The sequence below is a fragment of the Anolis sagrei genome, chromosome 3, assembly GCF_037176765.1.
Source record: "Anolis sagrei isolate rAnoSag1 chromosome 3, rAnoSag1.mat, whole genome shotgun sequence".
NCBI lineage: Eukaryota > Metazoa > Chordata > Lepidosauria > Squamata > Dactyloidae > Anolis > Anolis sagrei.
The window spans coordinates 26,140,945-26,157,720 of record NC_090023.1 but is presented as its reverse complement, the minus strand read 5'-3'; the positions used below and the strand labels follow the sequence as shown (position 1 = coordinate 26,157,720).

The following is a 16,776-nucleotide window of genomic DNA, read 5'->3' as shown; positions in this document are numbered from 1 at the left end:
GGAGAAGATGCAGATTAAGAATAGGGCTCCACAGCCACCTACGGATCCACCCCCAGATTACCACCATTGGAGGACCATCATCCTCAGACTATGAGGGATCGCCTAAGTATGTAAGTAAGTAAGTACTTACTATTTTGTTTGTTTATTTATTTATTTACTATATTTTTATCCTGCTTTATCTCACCCTGAAGGGGACTCAGAGTGGCTTACAGTTCTGGCAATCATTCAATGCCACATCGTAATACATCAAATGAAGTAAAACATATAAATACAATTAAAACTGTTAAAACATAGCACCTAATCTCATAGTCTTCATGCTGCTTCATGTCAATTCCATATTGCACTGTGGTTTAGGCTTCTTGCTTTGGAAACACCTGGTTCCAAAGCAAGGTCTTAACCTTTTTTCCTACAGACCAGGAGGGAGGGGGCATATCTAACATCAATGGGGAGGGAGTTCTATAGCCGAGGGGCCACCACTGAGAAGGCCATCTCTTGTCTTGTGCCTGTAAAGGAGGCTGGACCCAGAGCAGGGTCTTCCCGGCAGATTTTAATGCTCGAGCAGATTGATGGGGGAGATATGTTCAGATAGATAAACTGGACCAGAACTGTTTAGAGCTTTATAGGCTAAGGTTAGCACTTTGAATTGTGGTCGGTAGCAACCTGGCAGCCAGTGGAGCTGACACAACAGAGGTTGTATGTTCCATTTACGCTGTTCTGGTGAGCAACCTGGCTGCCGCCCATTGGACTACTTGAAACTTCTGAACAGTCTTCAAAGGCAACCCCACGTAGAGTGCGTTGCAGTAGTCTATCCTTGATATAATAAGAGTGTGGCCCACCGTGGCCAAGTCAGACTTCCCAAGGTACAGTAAGCAATCTGAATTATATACAAACAAATAACTAATGGAGGCATGAATAAGGTTGCTATTTCATGGAAGAGACCCTGTGGACCATCTAATCCAACCCCATTCTGCCAAGAAGCAGGAAAATCGCCTTCAAAGCACCCTCGACAGATAGCCATCCAGCCTGTTTAAAAGCCTCCAAAGGAGGAGCCTCCACCATACTCTGGGGCAGAGAGTTCCACTGTTGAGCAGCTCTCAAAGTTAGGTAGTTCTCGTAATGTTCAGGTGGAATCTCCTTTCCTGTAATTTAAGCCATGCCTGATCTTTCCTTCCTCCTTTCCTTCCTTCCATCTTTCTCTTCCTCCCTTTCTTACTTCCTTCTCGGTTTCCTTCCTTCCTCCTTCCACCCTTTCATCCTTCCTTTCTTCCTTCTCTCTTTCCTTCCTCCTTATCTCCTTCCCTTTCTCCCTCTTTTATTTATTTCTTTATTTACAGTATTTATATTCTGCCCTTCTCATCCTGCAGGGGACTCAGGGCGGATTACAATGTACATATACATGGCAAACATTCAATGCCATAGACACCCAACATATATAGACAGGCACTCATGCTATTTAATAATCCAGTTTTTTTCATGATGGTATTCTGGCCACCAGGGGAGCTGTCACTTCACCGTCCATTTGTGACTCTGATGAAGTACTTTCTCATTCTTTGCATGCTTGCTGCAGATTTTTATGGCCTCGTAAATTAGTTAAATTACCCTCCCCACATAAGTGGTACCTACATTTCCTACATGGAAGGAAAAAGGAAGAGTGGCCGAGCATGGGCAAGATGGATGGATGGCATCCTTGAAGTGACTAGATTGACCTTGAAGGAGCTGGGGGTGGTGACGGCCAACAGGGAGCTCTGGCGTAGGCTGGTCCATGAGGTCACGAAGAGTCGGAAACGACTGAACGAATGAACAACAAGAACACATTTCCTACTTGAAGGATGCAACTATCTTTTGGGCTGCAAAGCAGAATAGAGGGATAGCATTACTTCCCTGGACCTAGACACTATGCTCCTATTGATGCAGGCCAAAATCCCATTGGCTTTTTTGCCGCCACATCACATTGTTGGTTCATGTTTAACTTGTTGTCCACGAGGACTCCAAGACGTGTGAAAAAGATCTTGGAGTCCTCATGGACAACAAGTTAAACATGAGCCAACAATGTGATGTGGTGGCAAAAAAAGCCAATGGGATTTTGGCCTGCATCAATAGGAGCATAGTGTCTAGATCTAAGGAAGTCATGCTACCCCTCTATTCTGCTTTGGTTAGACCACACCTGGAATATTGTGTCCAGTTCTGGGCACCACAATTCAAGAGAAATATTGACAAGCTGGAATGTGTCCAGAGGAGGGTGACTAAAATGATCAAGGGTCTGGAGAACAAGCCCTATGAGGAGCGGCTTAAGGAGCTGGGCATGTTTAGCCTGAAGAAGAGAAGGCTGAGAGGAGTTATGATAGCCATGTATAAATATGTGAGAGGAAGCCACAGGGAGGAGGGAGCAAGCTTGTTTTCTGCTTCCCTGGAGACTAGGATGTGGAACAACGGCTTCAAACTACAAGAAAGGAGATTCCATTTGAACATGAGGAAGAACTTCCTGACTGTGAGAGCCGTTCAGCAGTGGAGCTCTCTGCCCCGGAGTGTGGCAGAGGCTCCTTCTTTGGAAGCTTTTAAACAGAGGCTGGATGGCCATCTGTCAGGGGTGATTTGAATGCAATATTCCTGCTTCTTGGCAGGGGGTTGGACTGGATGCCCATGAGGTCTCTTCCAACTCCTTGATTCTATGATTCTATGACTCCCAGCCAGCTGCACCACAGTCCTGTTGCATCCTTCCATGCTTATTTATTTATTTAAAAGTTTTATATACCGACCTTCTCACCTCTCTTGAGGGACTCAGACCTGTTTCCAACCATAATATCGCATACAGTTAATAATAAAAACATAATTCATTTTACACTAAAACATTAAAACAGCAATTACATTCAATAACTACATTGGTCAGTCGTCACACTAACTCGTTGTTCATCATCCTCCATCCATATCTGGCTCACTCATCCAATGCCTGTCTCCATAACCACGTCTTCAGCTGTTTCCTGAATGTCAGGATAGAAGGGGCGGTTCTGATTTCCAGTGGGAGAGTGTTCCAGAGTCGAGGGGCCACCACCGAGAAGGCCCTGTCCCTCGTCCCCACCAGACGCGCTTGCGAGGCCGGTGGGACCGAGAGCAGGGCCTCTCCAGACGATCTTAATAATCTTGATGGTTCATAGGGGAGAATACTTTCGGAGAGGTAAACACAGCTGGAGTCGTTTAGGGAAGCTGGAGTCATGCTTCCCTTCCTCCCTTCCCTTCCTCCCTTTCACCCTCCCTTCCTTCTCTCGTCCATTCCTCCTTCCTTCCTTCCTTCCTTCCTTCCTTCCTTCCTTCCTTCCTTCCTTCCTTCCTTCCTTCCTTCCTTCCTTTCATCATTGGGAAGCCAGTCCTCTAAGCAGGGAGTACTACTAGCATGCGGCCCCCAGTTTGCCCATGCCTGGTCTAGATGCACCTTCTGGCTTGCCACCAAGAGCAACCTTCAGCGAGGAGGGGCGAGAGAGCCGCATCATCAGCACCATCATCATCCGCAAGGCTCCTCCTTCCTTCCCTCCTCCTTTCTTCCTCCCTCGCCGTCTTTCTCCGCGTTTCATCCCAGCCTGTGTGCGCGCCTGCTTGGCCATGGAGGAAGGCTTCGGCTCCGGCGCGGAGAACGGCAACCCTGCCGCAACAACAACCACAACCACAACAACAACAAGAACAGCCACCCCACTGGGGGAGGCCAATACTGCGGTTTCCCCTTCGCGATCCCGGTGCCGCCTCTTGCTCCGGCTCAAGGCGAAGCTCTGCACTTGGTGAGTCGGAGGAGGAATAGTACAAAGGGCGAGGAGTTGGTTTCCACGTGGAAGGGAAGGAGAAGGAGAGGGGGGTCCAGGTGCGCGCGTCTCGATCTTCAGTGCAATCCTGGGAGGTGTAGTTTGGCTCTCTTCGGCAGAGGAGGCGGCAGGCATGGTGAAAAACTACAACTCTCAGGATTCCCAGGCTCTTCAAGTGGTGCCAGACAGCATTCCTGAGAAGAGAGAGCCTCTTAGCTCATCGACCGGTTCAATCCGCTTTTAAGGTGTCCACACGGAAGGGCGGAACAGATTCGGAAGAAGAGCATCTTCCGCCACGCACGTGTTTCTCTTTCTGAAGGGCTCCCACGCAAAGAAAAGTTTCCAGAGGAAGTCAGGCGTTAGAGTGCGTCTACACCAGGCCTGGGCAAACTTGGGCCCTCCAGGTGTTTTGGACTTCAACTCCCACCATTCCTAACAGCCTATCGGCTGTTAGGAATGGTGGGAGTTGAAGTCCAAGACAAGTTTACCCAAGTTTGCCACAGTTCTGGAATCCTGAGAGCTGCAGTTTACTGAAGCACCAGCACTTTTTGGCAAAGAAGGCTAAAGACCTTGCAAAACTGCAACGCCCAGGATCCCATAGCTTTGAGCCCTGGTCAAAGGTTTGGAGAACAAGCCCTATGAGGAGCGGCTTAAAGAGCTGAGCATGTTTAGGTTGCAGAAGAGAAGGCTGAGAGGAGACATGATGAGGGCCATGTATAAATATGTGAGGGGAAGTCATAGGGAGGAGGGAGCAGGTTTGTTTTCTGCTACCCTGGACACTAGGACACGGAACAATTGCTTCAAATTGCAGAAAAGGAGATTCCACCTGAACTTGACAAAGAACTTCCTAACTGTGAGAGCTGTTCAGCAGTGGAACTCTCTGCCCCAGACTGTGGTGGAGGCTTTTAAACAGGCTGGATGGCCATCTGTCAGGGGTGCTTTGAATGTGAGTTTCCTGCTTCTTGCCAAGGGGTTGGACTTGATGGCTCACAAGGTCTCTTCCAATTCTGTGATTCTATGACACACACACAAACACATTCAGATTTAGCAAGGGCCTATGGAAAAGCACTCCGTGCATGCTTCAGGCATTCTTTATTGTTTCCTATATGGAACCTCAGACTGGTTGTGATTAAGGGGGATGAGGCGAAGAAAAAACACTCTGTAGATGCTCAATGCATTTTTATAGTTCTGCTCCTGGAGAAAGACACATATAGAATTAATGAGTGAATATTTCATCTAATTCCCAGCAGGCAGGTTGAGAATAGAATTGGTTTGCTTTTGCCCAGGAGATTATTCTGTATGAGAATTCAAGATAAAGCCAGGTGTTTTCTTCCCTGTGGAAGCATGGTGGAGGGAAGATCGTGTCTGAGCGAGGTTTAATTGCATGGAAATTGATTTGGGACTATTTGGATGGGAAATGTATATGCAAGAAGATGGGCAAATGTAATGGTTTTGGCAATATGGAGAAGATGGATAAATGGGGTGGGTCAGTAGGAGTAAACATTTGGCATTTGAACTGATCAGGGGAACATTCATTTGTGAAGGATCTGAAAAATTATTTTGAAAAATAAACCTTTATGAGTGGATTGCGAGGATCTGGATGAGAAATCAATTGGCTTCTGATCTAATGGGAGGATAAATTTGGGGGAGAATCGAGGGAGGGGTAAGTGAGCATACGTTCACGTCTTCTGTCCAATGCAAAATGAATCCAAATTGCAAAGGGGTCGAGGAAAGGATTAGAATGCATCCTACCCTTGAATTTTAGCCGAATTATATTGCTGGTGTAGACAATGACAAGAGGTCTCTAAAAGTGCTTACACAGATTTTTGGATGGGAATTACTAGCAGTATCATTGCTCTGTCTCTGTTGTCGCCTAAGTTGCAAAACTGATGGCGAAGGAAATTCTTCTTCCAAACTGGCTGCCAAGTTCCTTCCCTGATATCATTCTGCCTGAAGAAACTTGCAGTGCTAATCTTACAAAGTTATCAGACCATAGTCCGGCAGAAGGACAACTCCTTTCCTCACAATACCACCATTTTGCACCATGGCACAAGTGTGGTTCCTATAAAGGTTACAGAGTTGTTCATACTAGTTTTGAAGGTTGTGGCCTGCTAACAAGAGCAAAGTGGCATTTAAAAGCTCTAGAATTGATGGATCTCTCTTCTTTGGACTCCTAAACTATGTAATAAAATTGGGATTTTTTTTCCTATTCCTGGGTTGAAAAGATTATTTCCTGTTTAAATGTGCAGTACTTACTTTGCAAGTAGTTGCTATACTCCAGAAACTTTGTTTTTTTGTGGATGCCACAAACTATATTGGATTGGACGACACCAAATTGGGAGGGATAGCCAATACCCCAGAAGACAGGAACAGAATTCAAAATGATCTGAACAGATTAGAGAGAACTAACAAAATGAAGTTCAGCAGGGACAAATGCAAGATACTCCACTTAGGCAGAAAAAAAAATGCAAAGATACAGAATGGGGGATGATGCCTGGCTCGACAGCAGTACATGTGAAAAAGATCTTTGAGTCCTCGTGGAAAACATGTTATACATGAGCCAACAATGTCATACGGCGGCAAAAAAAGCCAATGGGATTTTGGCCTGCAAAAATAGGAATCTAGTGATCAACGTTTCTCAACCTGGGGATCAGGCCCCCTGGGGGGGGGGGGTCACGAGGGAGTGTCAGAGGGGTCACCAAAGACCATGCCAAGTTTGGTCCAGATCCATCATTGAGTCCACAGTTCTCTCTGGATGTAGGAGAAGCATAACTTCAAAACTCAAGGTCAGTGGCCACCAACCCCTTCCAATATTTTCTGTTGGTTATGGGAGTTCTGAGTGTCAATTTTGGTTCAATTCCATCATTGGTGGGGTTCAGAATGGTCTTTGATTGTAGGTGAACTATAAATCCCAGCAACTACAACTCCCAAATGACAAAACCACCCCCCCCCCCCAACCCCACCAGTATTCAAATGTGGGCGTATCGGGCATTTGTGTCAAATTTAGTCCAGTGAATGAAATTACATCCTGCATATCAGATATTTACATTACAATTCAGGCTAAATTACAGTTATGAAGTAGCAATAAAAATAATTTTATGGTTGGGGGTCATCAAAACATGAGGAACTGTATTATGGGGTTAGGAAGGTTGAGAACCACTGATCTAGATCCAAGGAGTCATAGTACTCCTCTATTCTGCTTTGGTCAGACCACAATTGGAATCACACTGTGTCCAATTCTGGGCACTGCAATTGAAGGGAGATGTCAACAAGCTGGAATGTGTCCAGAGGAGGGTGACTCAAATGATCAAGCATCTGAGAACAAGCCCTATGAGGAGCTGCTTAAAGAGCTGGGCATGTTTAGCCTGAAGAAGAGAATGCTGAGAGGAGACATGATAGCCATGTATAAATACATGAGAGGAAGTCATAGGGAGGAGGGAGCAAGCTTGTTTTCTGCTGCTCTGGAGACTAGGACGCAGAACAATGGCTTCAAACTCTAGCAGTGATGCCCGACCTGTGGTCTGTGGACCACCAGTGGTTCACAGGAACGATAATATGGTCTGCAACCTCACCATTACTACACTGTTGCCTTGAAGTCATGTGGCAACGAAAGCAACTGGTCTTGTGAAACCCTCTTATAGTCCTGAGGCAAGGAGGATGTTGGGAGGGGAGAGGCTGACTACTCACAAAAGATCACATCAGCTCTAGGTGATTAAATATGGTTTTCCCTGGGTGAGTAGATAGCAACTATTGGATGGCATATGTTCTGTATCAGAAACTAGAGCTGATGTGGTCTAGCAAATGCAATGTTTTGAATCAACACCCCAAATAACCAAACCCCAAGTTAACCAAAAACTGATTTGTAACCCTTTGGTACTAATGTTGGAGAGTGGTCCCTGGTCAAAAAGGTTAGGAACCACTGAACTACAGGAAAGGAGGTTCCATGTGAACATTAGGAAGAACTTCCTGATTGCAAGAGTTGTTCTGGAACAATCCTTATGAGAAGCGGCTTAAAGAGCTGGGCAAGTTTATCAGAAGAGAAAGCTGAGAGGAGTGTGGTGGAAACTCCTTTTTTGGAAACTTTTAAGCAGAGACTGGATGGCCATCTGTCAGGAGTGCTTTGGATGTGATTTTCCTGCTTCTTGACAGGGTTGGACAGGATGGTTTTATGGTTGAGGTTTTATAAGATGTTTATTGAAAAACTATAGCAAAATGTGCTGCAGGATGTCCCATAAAAACAAAGATTTTACAGTTTAATAAACTTTCCCCATATTTTAATGATAGAGTCAATTAGGAAATGGCATTTATAACCCAGGAACAAAAACCATGTTACATAATGATGGTTTTAGGAATTGTTTGGATTCACAGTAACCTACCTGTTAACCATTCACTTGCAGTCAGATATTTGTGCTTCACTTTGCAAGCCAAGAAACAAATGTATGTGCTTTGTGGGTTAGAGATTGGGACTAACTATGCTGCAGAATGCTTTTCAAATAATGAGGAAGTTTACTCATTACATCCTGACACTTAAAATCACACTGACACTTTCCCTGCCAGAGGTCTTTTAAACACACAAGCTGCCTAAGAAAATATCTTTGAAAGATTCAAGTTGGCACCGCTTTGCGCTTTGAGTTTCCTTTGTGGAGAGAAAATTGGGGTATAAATAAATATAATAATGATAATGATAATATTGTGCTAATAGGCAGGGTCATAAGTGAGTTCTATATTAGTAGGGCATTGAATCAATTTCAGATTTTGGCTAGGCTTAAGGAAGAAATCCAAATTGTTGAAGCTATTTGAAGAACTCCTTTAAAACCTGAAGTGGATTCATCTTACCCCAGACATAGGATCATAAGTCACTATTGGAAAGTACTATGTGAATATTGGAACAATGATAAGGATTCTTTGAAAGCCACTCCATATCACCTTTTGTTTTGAGAACTTTCTAGTTATTCCCTCTCTTTAAAAATACAACAGCCAAGAGCTTAAGTATCCTAAAAGCACCAGATCCTGTCTGATCTTGGAAGTTAAGCAGAGTCAACCCTGGTTAGAGCTTGGATGGGAGATCACCAATGAATTCCAGGTGCTGTAGGTTATATTTCAGAGGAAGAAACTGGCAAAAAACACCTCTATTCCCTTCCAAGGAAAACCCTATAAAGTTCATACTTCATTTATATTCCACTCTGTCTCCCCGAGGGTACTCGGAGTGGATTACAGGTACATATATGGCAAACATTTAATGCTGTAATACAGTTGACAGAGACAGACAGTATATAAACAGAGGCAAGGCTTCCCTCTTTTCATCCCCAGCATCCGACTTTGCTTGAATTGGCCAAGGGGAGGTGCTGTTGTTTCACTTTCCACGCTGAGGAACCTGTTGCCCATGGACACCTTTCTTGGTCAGATTTTTGCTGACATGTTTCTTTCAGGGCACCGTTTACCTCCCACCAAAGCAGTACCCCACTCAATTAGACAACTATCGGCCAGTTTCCAATCTCCCCTATTTGGGCAAAGTCTTGGAACGTGTGGTGGTGGCACAACTCCAGGGATTTCTGGTAGACACTGATTATCTTGATCCGGCACAGTCTGGCTTTAGACCGGGACATGGAACGGAAACAGCCTTGGTCGCCTTGGTAGATGATCTTCGCAGGGAACTGGACAGGGGGAGTGTGTCCCTGTTAGTTCTGCTGGACCTCTCAGCGGCCTTCGATACCGTCGATCACGGTATCCTTCTGGGACGCCTCATAGACATGGGTCTTGGGGGTACTGCCTTGCAGTGGCTCCAGTCATTTCTTGAGGGACGGTCCCAGAAGGTGTTACTGGGTGACACCTGTTCGGCCCCACAACCGTTGTTGTGTGGAGTCCCACAGGGTTCGATCCTGTCCCCAATGTTATTTAACATCTACATGAAGCCGCTGGGAGAGATCATTCGGAGTTTCGGATTGAGATGTTATCTCTACGCAGATGATATCCAGATCTGTCACTCCTTTTCACCTGTCACCAAGGAGGCTGTCCAGACCTTGAATCGGTGTCTAGCTGCTGTGTCGGACTGGATGAGAGCTAACAAATTGAAATTGAATCCAGACAAGACAGAGGTCCTACTGGTCAGTCGCAAGGCCGAACAGGGTATAGGGTTACAGCCTGTGCTGGATGGGGTTACACTCCCCCTGAAGACGCAGGTTCGCAGCTTGGGAGTGATCCTGGACTCATCGCTGAGCCTGGAACCCCAGGTCTCAGCGGTGGCTGGGAGAGCTTTTGCACAACTAAAACTTGTGCACCAGTTGCGCCCGTACCTCGGGAAGTCTGATCTGGCCACGGTGGTCCACGCTCTTGTTACATCCCGAATAGACTACTGCAACGCTCTCTACGTGGGGTTGCCCTTGAAGACTGTTCGGAAACTCCAACTAGTCCAACGAGCGGCAGCCAGATTGCTCACCGGAGCGACATACAGGGAGCATACCACCCCCCTGTTGTGCCAGCTCCACTGGCTGCCGATTCAGTTCCGAGCACAATTCAAGGTGTTGGTTTTGACCTACAAAACCCTATACGGTTCCGGTCCAGTGTATCTGTCCGAACGTATCTCCCTCTATGTCCCACCCCGGAGTCTGAGATCATCTGGGGAGGCCCTGCTCTCGACCCCACCACTGTCACAAGTGAGGCTGGTGGGGACGAGGAGCAGGGCTTTCTCAGTGGTAGCCCCCCACCTGTGGAACTCACTCCCGGGGGAGATTAGGGCATCATCATCCCTCCTCGCCTTCAGGAGGAGGGTGAAAACTTGGTTATGGGACCAGGCCTTTGGGCACTCTGGCAACTAAATCGGACAATCAGGCAAGTAAGACCAGCAGGATGGATGAATGGAACGAAAAACTAGATCTAGGTGTTAACAAACGCTGACCATGTAAGAGGAGAAACTGGGTTTGTATTTGGTTTTAATGATTTTATTGATTTTATGGTTATAATGCATGCATGTCAACTGTGAATTGTTGTAATTTTGTGTACGATTGTTTATGATGCAGGCATCAAATTGTGCCTCGTTTCTGTAAGCCGCCCTGAGTCCCCTTCGGGGTGAGAAGGGCGGGGTAAAAGAACCCCAAATAAATAAATAAAATAAAATATTTATCTACCCACATTGTTGTTTTTGAACTGCTAGGTGAGCAGAAGCTGGGCTGATGGCTGGAGCTCACCCTGACCCGGGCTTGAACTGCCAATCTTCTGGTCAGCAGGATCTTCTAGAACAGGCTGTTAAAACCTTAACCTGTAGCCCGGCCCTACAGGTGAAGAAAACACATACAAAAAACTCTATTTCATAATACAACCTGTCTTCTTTGGCCCCTTCTACAATGCCATATAATCCAGATGATCAAAGTAGGTAATCCAGATTATCTGCTTTGAACTGGATTATCTGAGTCTACACTGCCGTATAATCCAGTTCAAAGCTGATAATCTCGATTTTGTATGGCAGTGTAGAAAAGGGCCCATATCTCATGACTGCTAGCTTTGTTCAGAGACCTTTGGTGGGAAGTTCTGCCCAAATGATTTCATTGTTCTGTCACTGAATTCCTGCCATATTTTAGGAAACTTTAGGCTCTAGGGTTGAATTCAGATCTCAGGTGGCTGCACCCCATGGCAATATTGTTTGGTGGTTTCCCAGATTTTGTACTCATTTGATGAAATACTACTTCTATTTGGCCTTAAGAATCTTAAGATGATCCATGCTATGATTTTGGGTCCCATGCATTTGCTTTTGGACCAGCCAACAGTGGAAAGGAGTCCTTGAGCAGTTCTCTGAATGTGCTTGTCTGGTGGAAAGAGTTTCCTAAACCTTGATGTACTAAGCACCTATATTGACATGGGTTTTTTTTCTTCACTAAAAGATGGATGAGATAATCCTAACCTTTTAAAAGCCACTTTGGTAGGTGTGTAGATGCCCTTGAGTAAGGTAGGCCGGCGTCAGTTAGGGCTTTCTCCCTTTTTCTTGGTTATGGTGTGTAGACAAAGAGTGACAAAGTAAACAAGTTGTTTGTGGTGTATAGTCAGCAAAATAAATCAAAACCACAAGTAGCCCTCTCTGACATCATTTACATTACCTCATCCAAGAAAGAGGCAAAAGCAATTAATCTTAAATTGGCCTCGCAAAGTGGGCCAGAGAGATGCAGCCAAGTTCTGGAAAGGAAAGATAATTGCGCCTTTATTTATGGGCTGATAAATAATTGATAAGAACAGTGGTAATCAATAGCTATCCCGGTAGCACAATTAGAGAAATTGGCGAAGAGGGAGATATCGGTTATGAAAGTACATTTGCTGCCCCTTCCACATGGAAAACAGATTTGTGAAGTCAATATTTGAATATGCTACAACTTTGTAAAAAGATAGAATGTCCTGTCCGCCTCCCCCAATTTTTAACAGGATGCCCTTTATGTCAGACTGGTCCTTAAAAATACATTGTGCTGTTGCATTTTTAGTAATAGCTGCTACAGTGTTCATCATTTTGGAACCTATTAATATAGATATTGATCGTTTCCTGCAAGCCAGATATATTCATTATTACACTTTGACAACTTCAGGCAGCAAAGTGTCTCAGTTCATTTTCATAGTAAATACACATCTTGTGGTTATGGTAAACTGAAATATTGGGTGCGAAGCTTGGTGTTGCAATCTAGCCTGGATTCACCTTTGCACCCAGTACCACACAAGAGTCCAGTAGTACTAACTAAATAGTTTATTGAAGAAAGCAAATATAAAAAGGCAAAAGACAAAAGGCAATGTAAAAAAGCAATGTCCAAAAAGCAATAGGAAAATGCTTTCAAAAGGCAATTGTCCAAACATCAAAGTTCTGTTCAAAAGTGACAAGGTATATGAAAAAAACAGGAATCAAAACATATACACAAATACACAACCAGAAACATAGGAACTTATTCCAAAACATGATTCTATGAACATGAGCACAAGACTTTCCCAAAGATCTTGGATCTAGACTTGAATGTGGAATGAGAAAAAATTCCAAGGTATACATGGTAACAGTGTTGCCTGCTCTAACCCTTTCAGTAAACAACACTTTAAGGTCCACAAGCCATGAAGTCATGCCTTTGACATCTGGTCTGCTTCAAGGATTTTTCACGGAGTCTCTGTGACCTCTGCAATCTGACCCTCCTCCTGGAGAACAAGTCTCATATTCCTATTGACCTCAGGTGTTTTACCAGGGGAAATATCTTTCCTTTCCAGCTCCTTATCTTCCATTGCCAAGGAACAACCAGGGGAAAAGTCTTCCCTATCTTCAGATGCCCAAGCATCCCCAACGCCAGGGGCGGCTCAACCCATTACACAAAGTAAGCATTTGCAGTATAGTTTATTTTGCCCAGGGGCGCTCTTGAGGTGCTCTTGGGGGGGAAATAGACCTTGACATATGTGAGTTGTAGTTACTGGGATGTATAGTTCACCTACAATCAAAGAGCATTCTGAACTCCATCAGTGATGGAAATGAACCAAATATGGCACACAGAACTCCCACGATGAACAGAAAATATATATCAGTGATTTGTTGGGAGGGAGGCGCCAAAATACTGTTTGCTTACCATTGAAAATTACCTAGGGCCGCCTCTGCCCGTCGCCTCCTTTTCTGACCAGACACAGACCCATCCTCCCAGATGTAATCATGATTCAAAATCCCCTCATTTCCCACACTGGGAAGCCCATCATTCCTCACAACCTCTGACTGAACAATCCCCTCATCTTCAGCCTCTGGCTGAACCACAACACTTGTTAACATTCCTTTGTGAGTTCTAAGCCCAGAATTCTCCAGTCACCCTGTTGTTACATGTCTTCAAGATGTTTCTGACTTATGGCAACCGTCATGTGAACCTATTACACTCTTTCCCAAAACTGGCCAAAAACAACAGAAGCGTGAACAGGAAGAAGACATCTGATCTCCTCAAGCAGTGATTTTGGCTGAAGATTGCAATGTGGGACCTTGGGATTTTGCCTGCTCCATGCTTGAATATTTCAAAGAAGCGGTCATGCCTTGCAGCATATATAGGAGTAAGGAGGATGGGGAAAAAGGAATGCAACAGCACTTTTAAGACAAACTAGTTTTTATTTTAGCATGAGCTTTTGTGGAAAATTTATACACTTGTGCAAGTGGGATAGAATGCAATTGGATCCACTATAAAGATCTCAAAAACTCGTATCACAGTGCCCAGCCCTTTAAACATTTAGAACAGGAGACATCCTCATCATCACCATTATTCCATTGATTTATATCCCACTTTATCTCTCTAAAAAGAGATCCAAAGCAGCCAACAACACTATTGATATTTGTGTATTTTTGGTTCATCTTACATTCAATTCCTACACTCACAACTGTATAAATAAATATGTTTTATAACCTGAAGTTTTAATATAGTTCTGTACTGCATCTGAAGAAGTGAGTTTATGTATCCATGAAAGCATGTACAAAAATAAATACCAGTTGGGGTGCATCTACAATGTAGAATTAATGCAGTTTGACACCATTTAAACTTCCATGTTGGAGCCCCCGGTGGCACAATTGGTTAAGCCCTTGTGCTGGCAGGACTACTGATTGAAAGGTTGGCAGTTCAAATCTGGGGAGCGGGGTGAGCTCCTATCTGTCAGCTCCAACTTCTCATGCTGGAGAAGCCTCCCACAGGATAGTAAAACATCCTGGCATCTCCTGGGCAAAATCCTCTCAGGTGGCCAATTATTTCACACCAGTTTGCAGTTTCTCAAGTTGCTCCTGACACAAGAAAAAAAAACACTTCTATGTTCTAGTTTGGCGAGGCACCAGCAATCATTTGTTGACAAGGCTATAGATCTTGTAAAACTATATTTCCCAAGATTCAATAGCATTGAACTGTGGCACATTCCTTTTTTCCTCCCTTCCCTTCCTTTTTATACAAGTGCTAGAAAGTTACAAGAAGAACTCAGTAATTGCCTTTTATAAGTGTAATTTCCTTATGATTTTAATATTATCTCAAAAAACTAATATTCATGGTGCAATATTAATACATTTAATACTGACATATTAACTATTTCAGAATACTGCTATATTCACATGGCATCTTTGGTAATCTAATTGTTATAGTGTTATGGGAACATAGGCCTGGAATGAAAGCTGTTGGTGACCACAATAACAATCACTTGGCTTTTGATTTATAGTAAGGAGCTTTTAAAATCTTAAATACACAAAAAATGATATTGATTGATTACCATTAATGGCTTTATGTAACTATTCCCATAGGTGCATCAATGTAGATCTGTTTATGCATGTTGAAGCAACAACAAAAACAAAAACAAGGACTTGGCAAAGCAAAAATATTTTGCAGGCAGGAGAGAAAGGTGGATGATGAATTCATATATATATATATATAGCCACTAAATATTTTTAAATGACTGGTATATTGACTTTAGGTCACAACTGGAAGTTTCCAAATAACTGGGCTTCAAAAATCCTGAAAGTTTCTAAACTTGGTTGATAGCATGAGCCAGAAGAACAGGTTTCAGATCCAGGACGGCAAGTTCCAACCTTTGGCTTAGTACTCCTTTTCCATTTAAGTTCTTTCTACCAATGAAGGAAAATAGTAGGAGTATTTTTTGACCTCATCCTTGACATATGTTGTGAATTGTCACGTTCTTTGGTTTAAAGGAGATACTAAACCATATCCTTCTTTTACATTTGCAGGCATATGGTGAAAACGCTTGCCCTGGGTCAAGTACTCTCCTTGTTCATCTGTGGGACGGCGGTGACAAGCCAATTCCTTGCTGACAAATACAGTGTGAACACTCCCATGCTACAAAGTTTCATCAACTATTGTTTGCTTTTTCTTATATACACGACGACTCTGGTCTTCAGGAAAGGTACAACTGGGATTTGAAATGAAATAATGTAGTGGATAGTGTTTTTGTGTTGTGCTCCAACCAACCAGCCAACCAACCAGAGCACTATACTATCCACTTAGGGCAGAAAATCTGGTTTTATCTGGACTACAATTGCTATAGGTCCCAACCAGCATGGGAATTATGAAAGTTGTCTTTCAAAATGTCTGGAGGGTCCCAGGTTGTCTATGGTGGGTCCTTCTTGGTTTTGCATATCCACTTCAATAGCATTCAATTTCCACTGAACATGCTCTGTTTTCATTGTCAGTATACTCAGCTGTTGTAGCTGAGCAGTAGTCACAGCAGCTAGGGGCTGATGGGTTCACTGATGACTTAGAGTCTGGTGGGATTGTGGGCTTTCCTGGGATTCATTCTGATTCAGGCCAAGAAAGTGAAACCGTTTCAGATTAGTATGCAGGCTCTGATGCAGGGCCTGAGAATATAATTGCCTCTGAATCTCAAGGCCAGCCACAGGAGTTGGTATCATCCTCTCTAGATAAGGAGTCTAGTGAAGACAAATTCATAAGAAACTCTCCTGGGAAAGCACCTTATGATACTGACCCAATCACGGAAGCATGCTTTCAAGCAGATAGCCAGCTTCGAAGATCAACAAGGCTTAGTGGGAGGTAGAAATTTCAGGGCAGACATAATGCTTTCATGTCTGTTTATTAGGAGCAAACGGGCACTCTGATTTCAGTTTAGACTACATGGCTTTCAAGTAAGCTTGAGTTCTTTGGTTTCAAGTCTTGGTTTTGGATTTAAGTCTATTGGGAGTTCTCCATAGTCATGTTTTGTATTCTTGTTCAAGTTTTGCATATGGACTTAAGCTGCCTTTCCATTTTGGGACTGTTTTTGGATTGTATTGCTTTTGGATTTTTAAACAGATAATTCATTGCTGGCTTTTTGGATTCTACACCTTATTTCTGCTTTTTTACTATATATCTTTTGTGTGTTTTTGCAATAAACTGTTTGCTTATACTCTGGACTCTGCTATGATCATAGGTGGCTTCAGGCCTGGGGTGTGACATCAGCCCTCTGTATTTGCGTGTTTGGCATTTGTGATTTTGATTGGAAGGGTGACACGTCACTTGAAAATAGT

The 16,776-nt window shown here is 43.8% G+C and overlaps 1 protein-coding gene across 1 annotated transcript in view; it reads left to right on the top strand.

Annotated features, from left to right (window-relative positions):
* The first annotated feature begins 3,475 nt into the window (after positions 1-3,475).
* SLC35F2 (solute carrier family 35 member F2) overlaps positions 3,476-16,776 on the top strand; it is a 33,247-nt gene continuing 19,946 nt past the window's right edge. The window contains exons 1-2 of the mRNA XM_060771005.2: positions 3,476-3,767; positions 15,484-15,659. Coding sequence (XP_060626988.2) covers positions 3,595-3,767; positions 15,484-15,659 — 349 coding nt within the window. The 5' untranslated portion in view covers positions 3,476-3,594. The remainder of the gene's footprint in view (positions 3,768-15,483; positions 15,660-16,776) is intronic.